At 34.3% G+C, this 16,929-nt stretch overlaps 1 protein-coding gene across 3 annotated transcripts in view; it reads right to left on the minus strand.

Moving 5' to 3' along the window:
- Nucleotides 1-16,929, minus strand: part of LOC111000830 — a 98,234-nt gene that overhangs the window by 21,078 nt on the left and 60,227 nt on the right. For 2 of the 3 annotated variants that reach the window (XM_045632635.1, XM_045632636.1), the window contains exons 4-15: nucleotides 10,982-11,087; nucleotides 10,112-10,249; nucleotides 8,884-8,995; nucleotides 8,240-8,361; nucleotides 6,837-7,813; nucleotides 6,473-6,687; nucleotides 5,872-6,033; nucleotides 4,881-5,038; nucleotides 4,496-4,654; nucleotides 2,464-2,706; nucleotides 1,583-1,701; nucleotides 1,096-1,231 (exon numbers count right to left, since the gene is read on the minus strand). In XM_045632635.1, coding sequence (XP_045488591.1) covers nucleotides 1,096-1,231; nucleotides 1,583-1,701; nucleotides 2,464-2,706; nucleotides 4,496-4,654; nucleotides 4,881-5,038; nucleotides 5,872-6,033; nucleotides 6,473-6,687; nucleotides 6,837-7,813; nucleotides 8,240-8,361; nucleotides 8,884-8,995; nucleotides 10,112-10,249; nucleotides 10,982-11,068 — 2,628 coding nt within the window. In that variant the 5' untranslated portion in view covers nucleotides 11,069-11,087. The remainder of the gene's footprint in view (nucleotides 1-1,095; nucleotides 1,232-1,582; nucleotides 1,702-2,463; nucleotides 2,707-4,495; nucleotides 4,655-4,880; nucleotides 5,039-5,871; nucleotides 6,034-6,472; nucleotides 6,688-6,836; nucleotides 7,814-8,239; nucleotides 8,362-8,883; nucleotides 8,996-10,111; nucleotides 10,250-10,981; nucleotides 11,088-16,929) is intronic. The other variant, XM_045632637.1, reaches the window with a different exon arrangement.

The raw sequence follows: 16,929 nt of genomic DNA on the forward strand, positions 1-16,929 counted from the left end.
AAATCTTCCTCCAGATATTTTGTACAAAACCTATGCAAATACGGGAAGTAATTTTTAGCCAATTGATGCGATAAATTTACTTTTGTTTAAAAAATACCAATTTCATTATTAATAAGCTAAGCTGATAAGTTGGTTTTTATTTTGACGTTTAGCAACCTATTATAATCCAGTGATAATGATGATATATACGTCTGCCCTTGTATGTCATCTCAATATCGCACGACAAAAAGTACGGAAGTATATATGTCTGTTTGCCTGTTGCTAATTGAAAACGCGTGGGAACCTCGAACAACACAAATTAAGAACACCGTTAAACATTGGAAGGGTTTATTTGTTACATGTTTTAATTAAAGGCTGTATCTGTGATTCGAAATATGTACCTACTCTACGACTAAGTATTGTTCTCATGTAAGTGGCATTTTTGTATTTTTTGAGAAATAAAGTCATTAAACCTAAACCTATTCTCTCTGTCTGTATTTACTGCTTTTTGTATATTTTTATTTAGACATTGATATAACATTTATTACTAACGAAAGACACAAATAATAATAATCAAGCTATATTTTATGTGTGTGTGTTGCAACTGGCCCTGCGCTGCTAGAGATTACAACATGCAGTTTGCGCCTCAGACGCAAAAAAAGGCAAATAATGAAATTATAATGATGGTTATAAGTATCGTTAGACAATATGGTCGTTTATTGGGTGTATTGAAGATAATATTAAAATCTGCGATATAAAATTTTCTCGAATCATAATTGTTATGTATTAATTGTTAATTTCAGACCCCACCGAAAAAAAAAACTTTACCGAAAAGAGTGTTACAAGTTTTGGCGCATTTAATAAGGATTCTGAAAAGGTATTTCACATGGCCATGAAAAGCTCTAAAAGTAAACAACTATCCCTTTCTACGGGTGCTCCTTCAGCTCCAGGGGTTGAGCTGAAGGAGGAGAGAAGGAAAAGAACAATATTTTGCAGCTGATGACCCCATCTAACCCCAGTTGCGTTTGATCTACAACTTTTTCGCCCTGTATATAAAGTGAATCGTAAAGAACAGACAGTCAAATCAGGATCTTTTGTAAATGGAATTGTACTTACGGTAACAGGTTCGACTCTAGCAGGAACAGCTCTAGCGACCCCTGGTGATGCGGACCGCTCTCTCTCTCTCATTTCTCCAGCTAATGCTGCCCTCGCAGCTCTCGCTGCAGTTTCAAGGCATCCACTTGATTTGCTCCTGTAAATTAGTTTATAGTAAGAACATACCAAATTTCTAGTAATAATTATTTAGGTTTGTAATGTTTTCTCAGTAAGCGAATTTTTTAATTCATATGTGAAATAAAGTTATTCTAACCGAAAATTTAACCGCGATAATTAGATTCTTTTTTCTTCGTTTGCCTGTTTATTTCTTGTAAAATATCCTGAAGACATTAATACACAATGAGTAATATCTCAGTGATCACATTTTAGAAGATAATGAAAAATAATCACATACTTGTTCTTTGATAGTCGAAAAATCTTGTCTGCCACCAGCACCCTAGAGTATTATTATAATTTTTAAGAAGCATTTTGGAGCTGGTATAATTACCTCACTGGCCTGTCAGTAGGAATCATTGACATTGGTTGATCAGGTGCCGGAGGAAGGTACATCACGTGACCAGCCCACGGCAGATATGAACTCCCGCCTTGCCATGGACTCATCTCATCCTACAATAGAAAATTTTACGTAAACAAAAAGATCCTTTAAGATATTATGGAGTTTGTTTTCTTAAATAACTATTTGTCGTCTGATATCAGGATATTAATATTTTAGACAAATTCAAGTCACCTTTTTGACAAATGTCATCGTATTTATAATCATTGTTTAAATCTAAACCAAACTTAAATGATATAATAATAATGGCTATTCGTGGTTTTGCTTTTTTGCTTTCTAATTTAGCTTTCTCACTTAGTATATATATATATATATTAATATATGTATATAAATCACGTGTCACATTGTTTGTCAAATTTGCACACCGTGTGCAGTTTGATCTAACTTAAGAGGTAGGATAACATCTCAATTTACACCCGCAATATTATTTTATTGCAAATATTTGTTTATTATTTGATACAATTCTTACAGATGGCGATGTCTTAAAAGTACCAACGTTTCACATAAGTTCTCCTACCGTTTCCCTTGAATAGTTTACTACTATGTATTATAACAACAACCTTAGCCACAGCAACGCTTGGCCCAGTCTACTAGTATAACTATATATAAAAGTTACAGTATAGCCTCTAGAGAGCGCATGCGCATATAAACGCTAATAAATGCTTAGTAAAAATCCAGATTTAAAAAAATATTAAACGTTCGTATACAGTTCCTGAAATATATAAAAATAATATGGGTTTAAAATCCGTCTCGCTCTTCAACGCCTTACTAATACCGTCATAATATAAATTATAATCTCAAAAAAAGATCCTTACCTTATCCTTAATCATCGACTCTTCTTTAATCTCTTCACTTTTCACCCTCAAAGGCTGCAAAAGCATTGGATTACTCAACGAATTCGGTGCCGATTTGCTCAAAAACCAATTCTGCTCTGGTTCCGTCAACATTGGTTCATGTTCCAAATCGAACTTTCTGGAGCCCAGGGCTGCCCCAAGCGCACCTGACACAGATTTCCTAAATTTCTGAAGACTGTTGAAGCCCTGCTGTATCGGCTTTCCCTGGAAACATTCGTAGAAACACGACACGCTTTTTAACTACGTGGGATTGGTAGTTCTTTTAATCTGATGAGGGATAGTGATAAAGTGACTCCATAAAGAATGCTAGACTGTAGATAAAGAAGGAGACAAGAGGGATAGAAAGTTCCGGAAGTATAAAGCATCAGTATTTAAAGCTCGCAGGAGTTGCATTTTTAATAGAAGGTATTAAAATGGGCATTCCTTATTTAAGTCACAGATCACGAGTTTTTAGGTCTGCAATAATACAATGTATAATAGCATTTGTACGTTAGAAAGACAGAAAAGTAATGGGCACAGATATATATAAAACAAACTATAATAAACATTTGCATTGTGACCCTAAAATAAATTACAAACCAAACACAAAAACAGAATTCAATAAGATTCAGAAACTGAGTAGTCGAACCGAAGAGTTAATAGATGTTGTTTATACACATCATACATGGATATATAAAAGCGACTAGGTTGCACTAACATCTACCAAAAACCCAGAAAACCTTGTGTGTAGTGATTTAGTAAGAATAAAAAGTGTGGATGAACGATTGTTACCGTCAATGTTCTTTTAAATATTATCTTCATTGATATAAAGACTTCTCTTTTTATTCTTAGATCTCATGTCTTTACCAGCTTGTAACATATGAGACAAGAGTAGGTCTTGGTCGAGGTTTATTACGTTGTTTTTTACCAATTCTGAAAGAGTTGTTAATTTCGATACTTTCTGTTGTGACTATTTTACGCAGGGTTAACAACTGGTTTCTAATTACCAAGGACTAACAATTTTCATTAACTTCTGGATGTTTAACTTTGTTTTTTAAATTCTCTGAAATTTTTCTTCCAGTACTTCAGTGATATTTTTGGTTACTACTATTGTGATGAATTTGATATGTGCTGCCATCTTTAATCTGATTCACAAATTTCTTCAATAACATAATAATAATAATTATTATTATTGTCTTCTACCATTTCCCTAGTTTTAGTGTATTTGGTAATCACCAAGACATAGATAACAAATACATATAATAATTACATACCTACTTTAGGTGTCAGTTAGTAAATTTAATTTCGTGCATAAGCGTTAGTGAAAGCAATTAGAAATAGTTAGTCACAAAATATCGTTATCCCTCCTCAGTTAAACACGGGAGGTTAGGTTATGTGTAAGTTAACAATATACAGCCGTACTCAGAGTCATCCAATTCCTATGTTAGATTTACGATGAACGGTAGCCATATCAAAGCCTAGTTTAAGGAGTTGAAGATTTATTTTATTTGCGAGTATAGTGAACTTAAATCTAGCACTTGTATAACTAGCTATTAACTATTAGTGTAGTATTCAAAGACAATCTACAACGGTTTAGCCAAATGTGTCGCTCGGAAGTCAGAAATGTGTTTTTGCAGTTCCGGATTCAGAACTCTTGACTCTGAATTATGCCCATAGAGTCTGGTAACATTGTTCATACAACGCCAAATTCATTTAAAATGATGGAAGATTATATAGAAAATTTTCTCACACTCAGATTATTAGAACTAATATGAAAAAGATTACAGGTCTCTTAATAGTAAAAACTGTGTTCTTTATTAGACATAAAAATACTTTCAGATCTTAAGACTCTTTAAAATAAAAAAAATACAGGATTTTTTTAACTTTGGCCGATTTTACCACATCACACACACATCCGGATGTCGAATTATTGACTCCAAGTACGACAGTTAAACTAAAAATGTGTGTTAATTGTTACTCTAACGTCCCGTGCAATTAATCTGCCGAATCTCACTTTTTCATTCTCCCTTGGTAGTGAGAGGCTGAATGGCTGTCCTGGAGAGAAGGTGGCCACAGGCGCATGATGCAGACCTCCACTAGCACCCTCAGAGCTACTGTCCCCTAAGTCCTGTTGCGGCGTCCAAGTTTCCGGAATTGCGGTTTCTGGTTGAGCCTGGAGAAGTTGCAAATACAAGTAATACTCTGTGTCAAAGAGAAAATGAAAAACACCCTAGTGTATTATATATATAATATAGTAGTATAGAGCTTAGTGTATAGTACAGTGGATTCAACATATGACTTCAAGGATAGGCCAACACTAGAAACAAAATTATATAGTAAGTATATGTGTTCGTGAGTACAACTTTTTTTATATTATCTTATGTAGTAGTTATTCTTACGTTATGCCTTGAAGGCGACTCGATCCTGTGATCACTATGCACGTGGTCTCCAGATATCCCTGAATCTCCGGACTTATCCCCGGACTGATCTGATCGTGGAGAAGATTCACCAGATATATCCGAAGACATCTTTGTCTCAACTGCTAGTGGTTTATTTTCTGTAACAATATGATATTAAAAATCTCTTGCAATTTGTGACAAAGCAAAACCTACAGAAAAGGTTTATAAACTCATATTTGTATGGTAATGCACTATTATAAATTATTATTGTTTTCTTTTTATAGAACAGGGGGCTAACGGGCAGGAGGCTCACCTGATGTTAAGTGATACCGCCGCCCATGGACACTGTCAATGCCAGGTTCGCGAGTGCGTTGCCGGTCTGTTAAGAATTTTTCTTTTCTTTTTTTTTGTTTTAATAGGTTCTCATTGACTTCCGTAGGAGACGTACTATTTAATTTTTATCAGAATTTTTGCAAAATATTATTTTAAAAAACACACGAAAATAACTTTATTCTACGGGCATTATTTTGTGCGCATGTAAGTAATGCTCGTTTACCTAAATATGCATTTAGTTTTAACTATTTTTTTTATAGAACAGGGGGCAAACGGATTTATTATTTATTTACAACAAATACATAACAACAATGTTTAGATCGTCAAATTGAAAAAAAAAAAAGTATCCTAGTATTAATAGCATTAATTTCATTAATTTTTCAGAAAAAAAAATACTGTCACGACTTTGATCCCGTGGTAAGCGATTTACTAATAGTATTCTTATCTCGTAACAGTAAATGATAAAAGTTATTATTAACAAAAAAATTAATTAAATTTAAAAAAAATAAACAAGACGCGGTTCAGAGAACTGACGGCCAACCTCCAGTTATAGAGTGGCACTTGAAGAAGAAGAAATTTAATGATATAATCTTGCAAGATAAATAGTTCCCCACGCCTATAAGCCTAAGCCACAACAATAAACCGTTGTCTTAGTTACCAGCAAGATGAGCACCCAACGTAGCAAGTTGTTTCCACGCAGATGTTGGCGAGAAGCCAGGTGGACTCAATATCCTCCTGGGTAAAGTAGGCCGCAACCTAACCGCGATTCCCATAGATCCATCAGATCCTTCATCCGATGAAAGCGCCGATTCCGACGATACTAAACCAGATACATGGGTTTAAAGAATTTACGGAACTGAGTAATTTGATTTTTTGTTACACATAGGATCATGTGAGGTTAGTACATTCCACGCAGGTGCCAAGTTGATTTCTACGTGTAGTACAATTGAAGCAAAAAAAGACTTAAAGCTAAAATGAGCCCATTAGTTCTTCCACACTCAAAATTGTAACATAACCGTTAATAGCCAATAGGTCGACACTTATATACGTATACTAGGTATAAGTGTCACTTAGATTTAAAAACCGTTAAATAAGTTGTTAGTTTTTTTAACTCTAGAATCATCGCACCCCCACAAGCCACTATTTTATGTTAGTTACATTTGAACATCCCTCCAAAAAGAGCCACCGAACTTAACTCTCGTATAGATTTTATTGTATTTATATTAAGCTAGCTAACTAACTAAATCACAAATACTTACGATTTTTCTTACAACTTTTCCTGAACTTTTTATTGAAATTCTCCAGTTCATCTTCTTCATGGTATCCCAGTAGCTTCTTTTCAATTAAATGGAAATTGCTAAGTTCCTCAATTATAGGAGTACCGAGTCCAGGGAAGTCTTTTAGATTGTCTTGTGTTTCGGTTAGTGGCGTCTCTAACATTCCAAAGTAGAATTGTTTCGATGGTGCCTTTTGTCTGCAAATATAAAAAAAATACTTTTTTCATAACAAAAAATCACTAAGATGACAGTATTACAGGCGTAATAACAGTAGTACAACTACAATATCAAATACTTACCGAACATTAACAAAAGCCTTTACATAAATGATATATACTGAACTTACTTATCTTTCGTCTGAAGTCCTTTCCTTCTGATAGGCGAATGTTCAGGAGTGGACTCTTTCCCTGAAGCTTGTCCTCTATCTGGTAATTTAACGTTTTCTTTTACATCGCTCTTAAATTTCTTAGCTTCCACTTTATCGTGAGCTGCTTTAGTTTTAATATCATTAATCCGACCTAGTGGTCGTCTAACCTTATTCAATGGTTTCGAATCTTTCGTGCTAAGACTAGACTCTTTGACTTGTGGTTTCGTTGGGGTTTTCGTTCTATCATTCTGACTAGTTTTGGTACTTACATTATGTTTATTAACTAATTCGTTTCTTATTCTATTCGTCGCCTTTTTGAGTTCAGTTTGAAATTCATCTTTTTCGTCATTACTTTTGCTCAGTAATGAAGGAAGAGATTTTCTCAAAGGCTCTATTGTTTTTATTTGCTCTCCGATTGATTTCATTCTACTTTCGTGAGTAGTTTTTGGAGATTCATTTTCACTGATTTTTAGTGTATTATCGAATGTTTTTTCTCTTCGAAGCGGTGGAATTTCGAGGTCTTTGTTGAATCTTTCAGAGTGCCTGAAATTTCTATTAAGAAGCGGTGTTTTCCAGGCTTCATCGTTTTCATTTGTTTTTGTTGTTTTAGCTCTGCATCCACTCATTCGATCTGTTTTATTTCGATAATCTTGTCTTCCTTGCAACAGTCTTTCTTCTCTCTTCAAAGAAGTTGTGCTTTGTAGCATATCTACGTTGTCTGGGTATTTCAAATGGTCTTTGTCTTTGCACGGGGATCTATAGCGTCTTTCGAAAGACGCGTCAGTGAAGTCCAGGGACTTGAAGTCTGTATATGTACTTCTATAGGCCGGTTGCGTTTCTAGCTTCAATGGGTTTAGTTTTTTAGTTTCATTTCTCGTTCTGAACAGCCGTAGTTTCTTTTGTGGTTCAGCTTTTGAATGTCTTTCGGTTGAATCTGGTGAGGAGCCATCTCGGCGCTGAAAAATTATTGCGAAATTATTTTTTTAGGCTAGGCTTTCAGTAAATAACAGTAGATGCAAATGAATATTTTACATAAGTTTTATATAACATATATAACGTTTGTCGTTGCACAACTGAGCGTTTTTAAATTATTTTCTGGTGCGCACCACAACTTTGTGGAACCAGCTGCCCACTGAAGTATTTCCGAAACAGTTCGACTCCGGGTCGTTCAAGAAAAGAGCGTACCAATTTTTATTAGCCGGCACTGCACTCGCGAGTTTTCTGACGTAGAGAGTGTGCATGGGCGGGGATGTAACTGTACCTGAGCTTCCTGATGTTAAATACCATTCTCGCCCGTTTGTTCCCGTTTTGAATATAATATATTTGATTTTAATGTAAAATTCACAAATATTTTAGACGTAAAAGATGATATGGTTTCTTACATGGTTAGCTGGTGGTTGGGGCGCCCTGTATTTCTTCCGAAAGTGTTTGTTACTTCGAGGTTTTTGGTCTTCCTCAATTCGAAGGTCTGGCTCTGATCCAAATCGTTTGTTCAAACTGCTTGCTGGAATGAGATTTAATATATACACGTTTAGGTAATTTTAAAAGGTTGTTAATAATTCTATACTTTCTAAAAACTCTAAGCATGCTTACTGTTTTGATGACACTTGTTAGTATGGATGAAACCAATTTTATTCTAATTATGAATAGTACCTGGATGACCAAGCTTTGCTCGGCATTCTTTTTATTATTGTTTTTGGAAAGTATATTTAAGTACGAATTACATACTAATAAAATGATGAAATATGAATAATATTTTTCGATCTAACCGACGGAATAATAAAAAATCATTAGTGTGATAAAACACGAATAAAATGACATTTTCTAGAAATGATTCCTAGCTAGATCGATTTATCGCCCCCAAAACCCCCCGTATACTAAATTTCATGAAAATCATTGGAGCCGATTCCGAAATTTCAATTACATATATATTATATATAATATATGTAATATGTAAAAACGAGCAATATATATATATTGCTGGTTTAAAGATATAAGATAAGATAATAAAAAGTAATATACTTACAGTCACTATGCCTGATGTCAAGATTGGTGTGTGACCGATGTAGATGATCACGTTCAAATCTTTGCTCGCATTCTGCTCCGCCTGCGGAACGCGACCGATAGACATTGGAATGCTGGAAATAGAATTTGAATATTAAATAAATATATGAAAAAATTCCTTAAAATAAGAAGAGAGGTGAGGAAAGTTCTAGTTAGCATGATCAATTACGATTTAAGTTGCTTTCTTAAAAGTATAGAAAATGCCTTTAATGGGCATATCATAGATACATTTTAGAAGTGTTTCATGTAATATTTTTCTATTTAGATAAATAGGTTTGTAGATAGCTCGTCTGAGCCTGACATATATCGCAATTCTTTGTGCATTCTGGTTTCCTCATGTTGATTTTCCTTCATATTCCGAGTTAATGAAAGCACTTTGTTTATAAACGGTCCAAAGGGACAAATATGGGCTTTAGTCATAATATGTTACACTATTGAATTAGTTATATATAATATTCAGCCTGTTATTTTAGCGAATTATTTGCCATTTTTGACTATTCTAAGAAGGATTCTATTAAATAATCGTTCATAGTAATTATTAGCTACTCTTTGCCTACAATATAAACAATCTATAGTTGTCTTGCACAAGGAAGCTACCTGATACTGAATGTCAAACATAACTCTCATTAAATATGATTATGCAGAAGAGCTTTTAGCGTGGAGCTTAATCTCGGAAGCTCTTATTAGATGGAGATATTTGTTCCTTACTCCAACTTCATTAGACGAGTAGGTACTTTAAACTACTTCATTATAAGATCAAAGGAAACCGCTGGTTCGGACTAATATACGTTTCTTAAGTAAAAAAGTAATGAGCTATAATACTGCTAATAATAGCGTACTGATTTGAAAACTGTTTAGCTGATTAAAATAAATACTGTTAATCGTCTAGATATTGTTTTATACACGCATTTCTAAGTATTTAAAATAACCATTTTATAACCGGTCTATATAAACATTTTCTCGCGTCAAGTAAAATTCTTAATAGGCCGGCAACGCACTCGCTAGCCCTCTAACATCGTGAGTATCCATGGGCGGCGGTATCACTTAACAACAGGTGAGCCTCATGCCCGTTTGCCCCCTATTCTATGTAAAAAAAGTAAAAAATGGAAGTTCACGCATTTAAAAAAAATTAACATTTTGGTAAGTAAGTAATAGAGAAAGCTACCACTATTTTTTTACAAGTTCCTTACCACATGTCCTTGTGACATCCTTGTCACGTCGGGAACCATCGAAGAGGGTCGGCGGCCACTAATGGTGCCTCCAGAGTGAAGTATAGCACCATTGTCTGTGATGCGCAGCCGCGGCGACTCTGATAGCGCTGGCAGCACCTGAAATGTACCATATCTTATCTAAAACTAGCTAAATCAAGATCTAGCCTCAAAGTCAAAGTCAACAATAACTTTGTTCATATTGATAAACACTTAATACATTTTTTTCTTTCCTCACAGTGATTGCCTGGAAGAGATTGCTCGAAAGCGATAAGGCCGCCTTTTCAAATTAAATAATTATGTTCAATTTTTTATTGAAATACAACGAAGTTATAATACATAAATAAACTCTTATGAACTTTCATAAAAGAACTTGAATTAATTCTTAATTTACGGACAAGAAGAACTAGCAAGAAACTTTCCGGCACTCTTTCCTCAAGAGACATAGACATGACGGTTTCCTAACGATGTTTTCTAATCCTAGAAACAGGTATGAAAATCCTAAAACTCTTTCACGTCACTTCAACTTATTGATGTGAAACATCTATAGCCGCACGTAAAACCGATTTCTGGCGTGGCGCGCTATATGATATACAGTCTAAATGCAGTAGTAAATTTCACATTAAAAATATTTAATGAAAATAATGTTTATTCAACAAATAGTCATCGTTATCTGGAAAAAAATCGTAATATTTTATTTTATCATTATGACATATTTAGTTCCTATTAGTTCCTACTAGTCTGAACTTTTCTGCATATTACTTTTACAAAATAATGTCGATGTTTCACATCTACCAGGCGTCCCGTGACGGCTCACATTTTTTTTGTGTATAATTCGTGTGAATACTTTACCTTGGGTGCGTGTCTGAGTGGCTCGTGTGGCAGTGTGTGTGCGCGGCGCGGAATTTCCGCCACCGGCTGGCTGCCCGCTTGGCCCATACTACTCCGACAGTCTCATCTGTAATGCAAAAGCAAATATTCATTATGTTGTTATTAAAAAATAGACGCTCTCGAAATGTGGTGCTGGAGAAGAATGCTTGGGGTATCGTGGACTGAGTTTCGTACAAACGTCTCGATACTTCAAGAACTCGGTGTTAAGCAGCGTCTATTTTCAACAGTACAATCTCGCATCCTTACATTCTTCGGTCACGTATCTCGGCGTGGCGATCAGACCTTAGAACGCCTTGTCATCCAGGGGAAGGTGGAAGGCGCTAGACCGCGCGGCAGGTCACCTACACGCTGGACTGATCAGATTAAGTCCGCCGTAGGAGAAACACTGAATCAGTGCAGCAGGATGACCTCCAATAGGTAGCGGTGGCGGAGCGTCGTGAAGCGCATTACATCTGCGCCTTCTACTACATAGCGATCACGACCGCTCTGCCAAGAGCGAAACGAATGAGAAGAAGAAGAAGAAATATCTGAGAAGTAATTGTTTAATTTATTAGTACACAACTAAATATGCACTAATAATAATTAAATTACAGGCGATAAACCACATAAGATTTTGAGGCACATGTATTTTAAGATGTACTGTGAGTACCCTTTTTATCCATTCATGTATCCAACATTATTTATTATTGATTCTATGGGCTACAACGAGCTAAGAGTATGCAGAGAATTCACGCTTGTGATGTACTTAATTAAATTGTTATATGGAAAGGACAGTAAATTGGCAGTACTTCAGTACCTTAGCTTCAATGTGCCTGATGTACCCATCATACGTACGTATTACGTTATACGTTATACGTTTCTGACGTACCCGTCAGAAAGCGACATTATCCGCCGTTACTTCATGTGCCCACAGCTAGGACTAACCTTCTGCATAGGGCACATATGATTCGGTGTATTAATATAGTTAACGAAATACATAGTTTAACCGGACCTTTATCATTGTCCGTTGAGTGAGCTGGCAAAAGTTATATTATTTGTTTGCCTATAGTAGTTAATTTCTTGTATTTTTATTATGTGATTTTGTTTTCCTAATTAATTTTTTTTTGTTTCGTCTGTATATTTTATTCTCTTATTGCTCACCTTTGTCAGTTTAATACTCCTGCTCTTGTTAGGGCAGGAGTATTTTTATTAATAAATAAATAAACAAATAATTAAAAATAATAGATTAGGTTATCGACGCCCGACGTTGCGTTGGTGTCGATTTGTCTCTGAATATTAGTCATTGTAAGTATAGCATAAATTCAACATAATTATAACAACTGTCAAGATTGTTACTATTAATTCTGCGAATATAATAAACTAATAGCGAGTGACAAACTTTACAATAGCATTTAATTTACGTAATACAATAACTGAAAACAATGCCGATTTTTAAAAATATTATTAAAAAATTAAAATGCAAATATAAAAAGATTAAATTATGTGATGACTTAGTTAAAATATATTTTTACACCGTTGTAGAATCTTTACGTGCGTAAATCTTTAGTGTCAGTAGCACCTGTAGAAAATTGCTATTCGTGCGTAGCCTATGGCGCGAACTTGGCGTAAACACGGGTCGTAGGTCGTACTGGGTCAAGGCCGCCTTTGTAAACAAACCGGCTTTAACATGATCGAATATTTATTTATTACCCTTTGTAGCAATGAGTGCTAGGACTTTTGGTATTTAGATTCGAGCGTGCTAACTAATCCTCCTCCTAGTTTTAGGTAACAAATAATATTCAGAGGAATAAATAGAAAAGAAACTGAATTCAGGTCCGGGACTAAGACAGAAGTGTTGTCTTAACTCAGTTTAATAAATTCATTGTCGCGTTGCTAGTTAGAGTTTGTTGTAAATTAGTTATAATATGCTAGCTGACCTGGCAAACGCCGTTTTGCCATGTATATCATTTATAATAAAAAATAGGGGTTGATCGTACAGGGTTGAAAATTTAGGGTTGTATGTATCTTTTAATGCTGTTGATACAGTTGATAAAAATATAAAAATTTATCTAAAAATTAAAAAAAAATATTTAGGGATGGACTTACACTTAACATTTAGAGGGGTGAAAAATAGATGTTGTCCGATTTTCAGACCTAACCAATATGCATACAAAATTTAATGAGAATCGGTAAAGCCGTTTCGGAGGAGTTTAACCACAAGCACCGCAACACGAGAATTGTATATCTAAAATAGAAGCAAAAAAAATCCTATTGTAAGTGGATGACGATAAATTAAGGTATTTTAATTATTAAAAAAATGCTTTGATAATCTTCATTTATATAAATTGACTATAAAATGAAAATGTCAATATCTCATATTCCATTTCTACATTTTCACTTTCGATCATTACAAACAGATATAACTCTCTACGTAATAAGAAAAATCTTTAGAATGTACAATCAAACTAATGATTTTATGTTGTAAAACAGTTATAAAACTTTCAAAAGAAATAGCACCTTTCTTATATCACTTTATTGTTATTTTATAGGTTGGGCAACCATGCCTACGCGGACGACCATAAAAGGAAGTAATCGCAACCCATTGGGCACCTATTTTAGTAGGTGCGTTGTTTTCTTTAACTTATTGGAGGTTATGACTTAGTGGACTGTGGAATACTTAGCCATAAAGATGATGCGGATGAAGTTTGGAGTCATTATAGTTTTACTCAAACTGAAAATAACTTTCTTGCCAAGTTTTGATCATACAAATTTAAACTGAACATTTAAATAATAGTCGAATTTATAAAATCTTTTTTGATATTTACGTTTAAGGAGAGTTATGATAATTCTCTGATTTCGAAAAAACTAAACAACTAATACAATTTCTATGTAAGGAGTGGTATATCTTCTGGAGTCTAGTTTGTCGTATTATCATCTAAAGATCTTCGTCGCCGTAATAAATGAGAAAACTTGAAAGAACGTTACTAGCAGGTTTAATATTGTTAAAGCGTTATTATGTTCTAGTTTGCTGATTAAAATATATGTTAGATATATACTTATTAATATATACACTGTATTCTAAACGATACATGTTCCTGCTTCCGTTTACGCGAAACGTTTTTTAAAAACAAATTATCATTACTTTTTAGCCATTTCATTTTACGTACTGTTTGTAATCAAGGATTTATAGAGTAGTTTAAAATAAAACGTGGAATTATAACCTTTTTTACCGGACTGAAACTATGTATTTGTATTGTAAACTTATAAACATAATTTTAAATTTACCAGAATGACTACGTACGCTGTAAAGCACGCGAAACGTCAAATAAAATACGTAGCTTCAATCCGATAAAAAGTGTTTTCTTTAAATGTGTAAAAGCTATGTTAATAAAAGACAATATTATGTGTGTAAACTACTAAATACATTTCTTGAAAAAGTTTTAATGTTTAGTAAGCAGATAAAGACATTGTTTTACAAATAATGAATTTCATTTCATTCGTTTATTCAAGAAAACCTGACCTGAAATATGTCATTGATTGACAGTTTCTTGTTTTCCTTTACCTTGGCAGCAAGTGTTTAGCAAGTAACGGCTGCGATTTGATCGGAACACCTCTGGGTAGAGAGTTAGATAGAGGTCCTTTAAGCCAGCCTTACTCTTATTATCTTTTCCCATATCTATGTATATTTTTATTCAAAAGCAGGAATGCAGTGTAACGGAACCTTACACTAAGGTTGTAACTGGCTCATTGAATATGTAATTAGCAATTATAATGTCTCTAACATAGTGTTAACCTACTAAAGAGCAACATCCAGATGGAAAGCTATAATTTCTATGATTTCAGTGAAAACGTGAAACTAGCCGTCATTAGAACGTACAATATAATGAACATGACATCTCAATGATAATAAAGCTATCATTGGACTCCGTAATCAAAATTTATTGCAATTTGTCCAAGAATTTAAATGGTGGTTAAACGGCAATAGGTACCTTAGATGAGTATGTCTACAATGTGTGTACAATATTTTTTTATTTTACATTTGCCCCTGTTCTACAGGGGCAAATGGGCAGGAACCTCACCAGATGTTAAGTGATACCGCCGCCCATGGACACTTTCAATGCCAGAGAGCTCGCGTGTGCGTTGCCGACCCGGTTAAGAATTTTTACGCTCTTTTCTTGAAGGCCCCTAAGTCAAATTCATTCGGAAATACTTCAGTGGGCAGCTGGTTCTACAGTTGACGCTCAGTTTTGGAACGGCGGACGTCGAGGTGATAAGGGTGAAAATTCGTATTCTGCCTCGGCGTCCGATGATGATACAGATATATTTATTTTGGTAGAAAATCATAAAACAACATTCCGTAACTTAAAGAGCCTGCAAAACACTCTTAAATCTTAATGTGGTTTAAGTTTTGAATTTTTGTTTGTTTATTACAGTTTTTTTTATATATATTTTTAGATTATTTGATTATTATTATGACATATAATATTAGTTTTTCTTTTGATATAGCTTAAGTTCTAATGTAATTGATGTGTATGTGTAAGAGTGTTAAATTTGTGATGTTATATTTCCTTGTATATTTAGGCATACACATTGTTTTAGAATGAATATATAAATAAATAACAATGATATTAATAAAAATCAATGTAATCAAAAAAGAAAGGAAGCTATCCGATCGGAAAGTTTTACACACACCAAGTCGCATGGACGAATAGTAATGTGTATAATGAACTTAGTAGTGCCTGACTGTCTACCTTACCTGATCATTACATAACAAACTAAACCGGAAATTCCTTTGAAGAAAGAAGAAAAGAGGTCAAACTGTGAACTGTCTAGTATAATTCCCGGAGCAGCACCATCGCGCGACATTTCTTTGATTTACAACCTCGGAGCACTATAAATTACGATTAATAGACTGCCGTTTAATTTATAGAAATGTACCGTTACACCACCCGACTGTTGGGTTTGATTGTTATTTTATTGAACCGGGGTTATCAGGCGATCGGTTTGCTAAAAATATTATATTACTAACTTATCGAGATACGAGATTTAAGTTTACGAGAAATTAATTCGATAAAATTGTTAGGACGCAAATGATATTTATGACCATGATTGATTTTCGTATTATTGTCACATTTTAAATTGTATTAAAACGCCTAGAGTTATTTATATCGAAAGAATTTTTCGGATGCCTTGGAAAAAATCAATGTCGCCAAAATTGTGGAATATGTTATGAAAATATGGACGTATTGTCTATATGCGTATATTAATTAATACCTTCAATGAAAACATATCGAAAAAAAAAACGTCACAAGTGTAAACATACTAATGACGAGGCACTTAATCTGTGGCAGAAACCAAGTAGTATTTATAATCATTTATTTACGTAGATAAGAATTGTATCCTTATAAATTTGCCAGTTCTTACATCAAGGGCGGAGAACGTAGATAAGAACTGGCTACAAACCCTCCGCCACTCCTTTTAACCGTTATTTGTGTTTCCTTCATACAAATACTATCACTACATAGTATAAAACAAAATCGCTTTCTCTGTCCCTATGTCCCTTTGTATGCTTAAATCTTTGAAACTACGCAACTACGGAAGGTTTATATGTATAATAACATCCATTAAATAGTGGAGAAGTACTGTTATTTTTGAGGTTTCTAATGTGATGTAGTAAATAATTACATTTTTTCCGCTTACATTGCAAACGCAGGCTGAACCCTACGAGTTTTATCAAAATAATGTACTAAGTATTGTACACATTGAAAAGGTCTACAGAAAAGTCCGTGATGGTATATGTCGCGTATATTATCGGAGCTTTCCAGCGACGGAAATAACAATACATAATAAAAACATGCTTTTCATCAGCATTGCAGCCGTGCGCAGCTGGGGCGGGTCACTAGTATAAAATATTTTTTATTGCGTTTTCA

Source organism: Pieris rapae, chromosome 20 (genome assembly GCF_905147795.1).
Source record: "Pieris rapae chromosome 20, ilPieRapa1.1, whole genome shotgun sequence".
Lineage (NCBI taxonomy): Eukaryota > Metazoa > Arthropoda > Insecta > Lepidoptera > Pieridae > Pieris > Pieris rapae.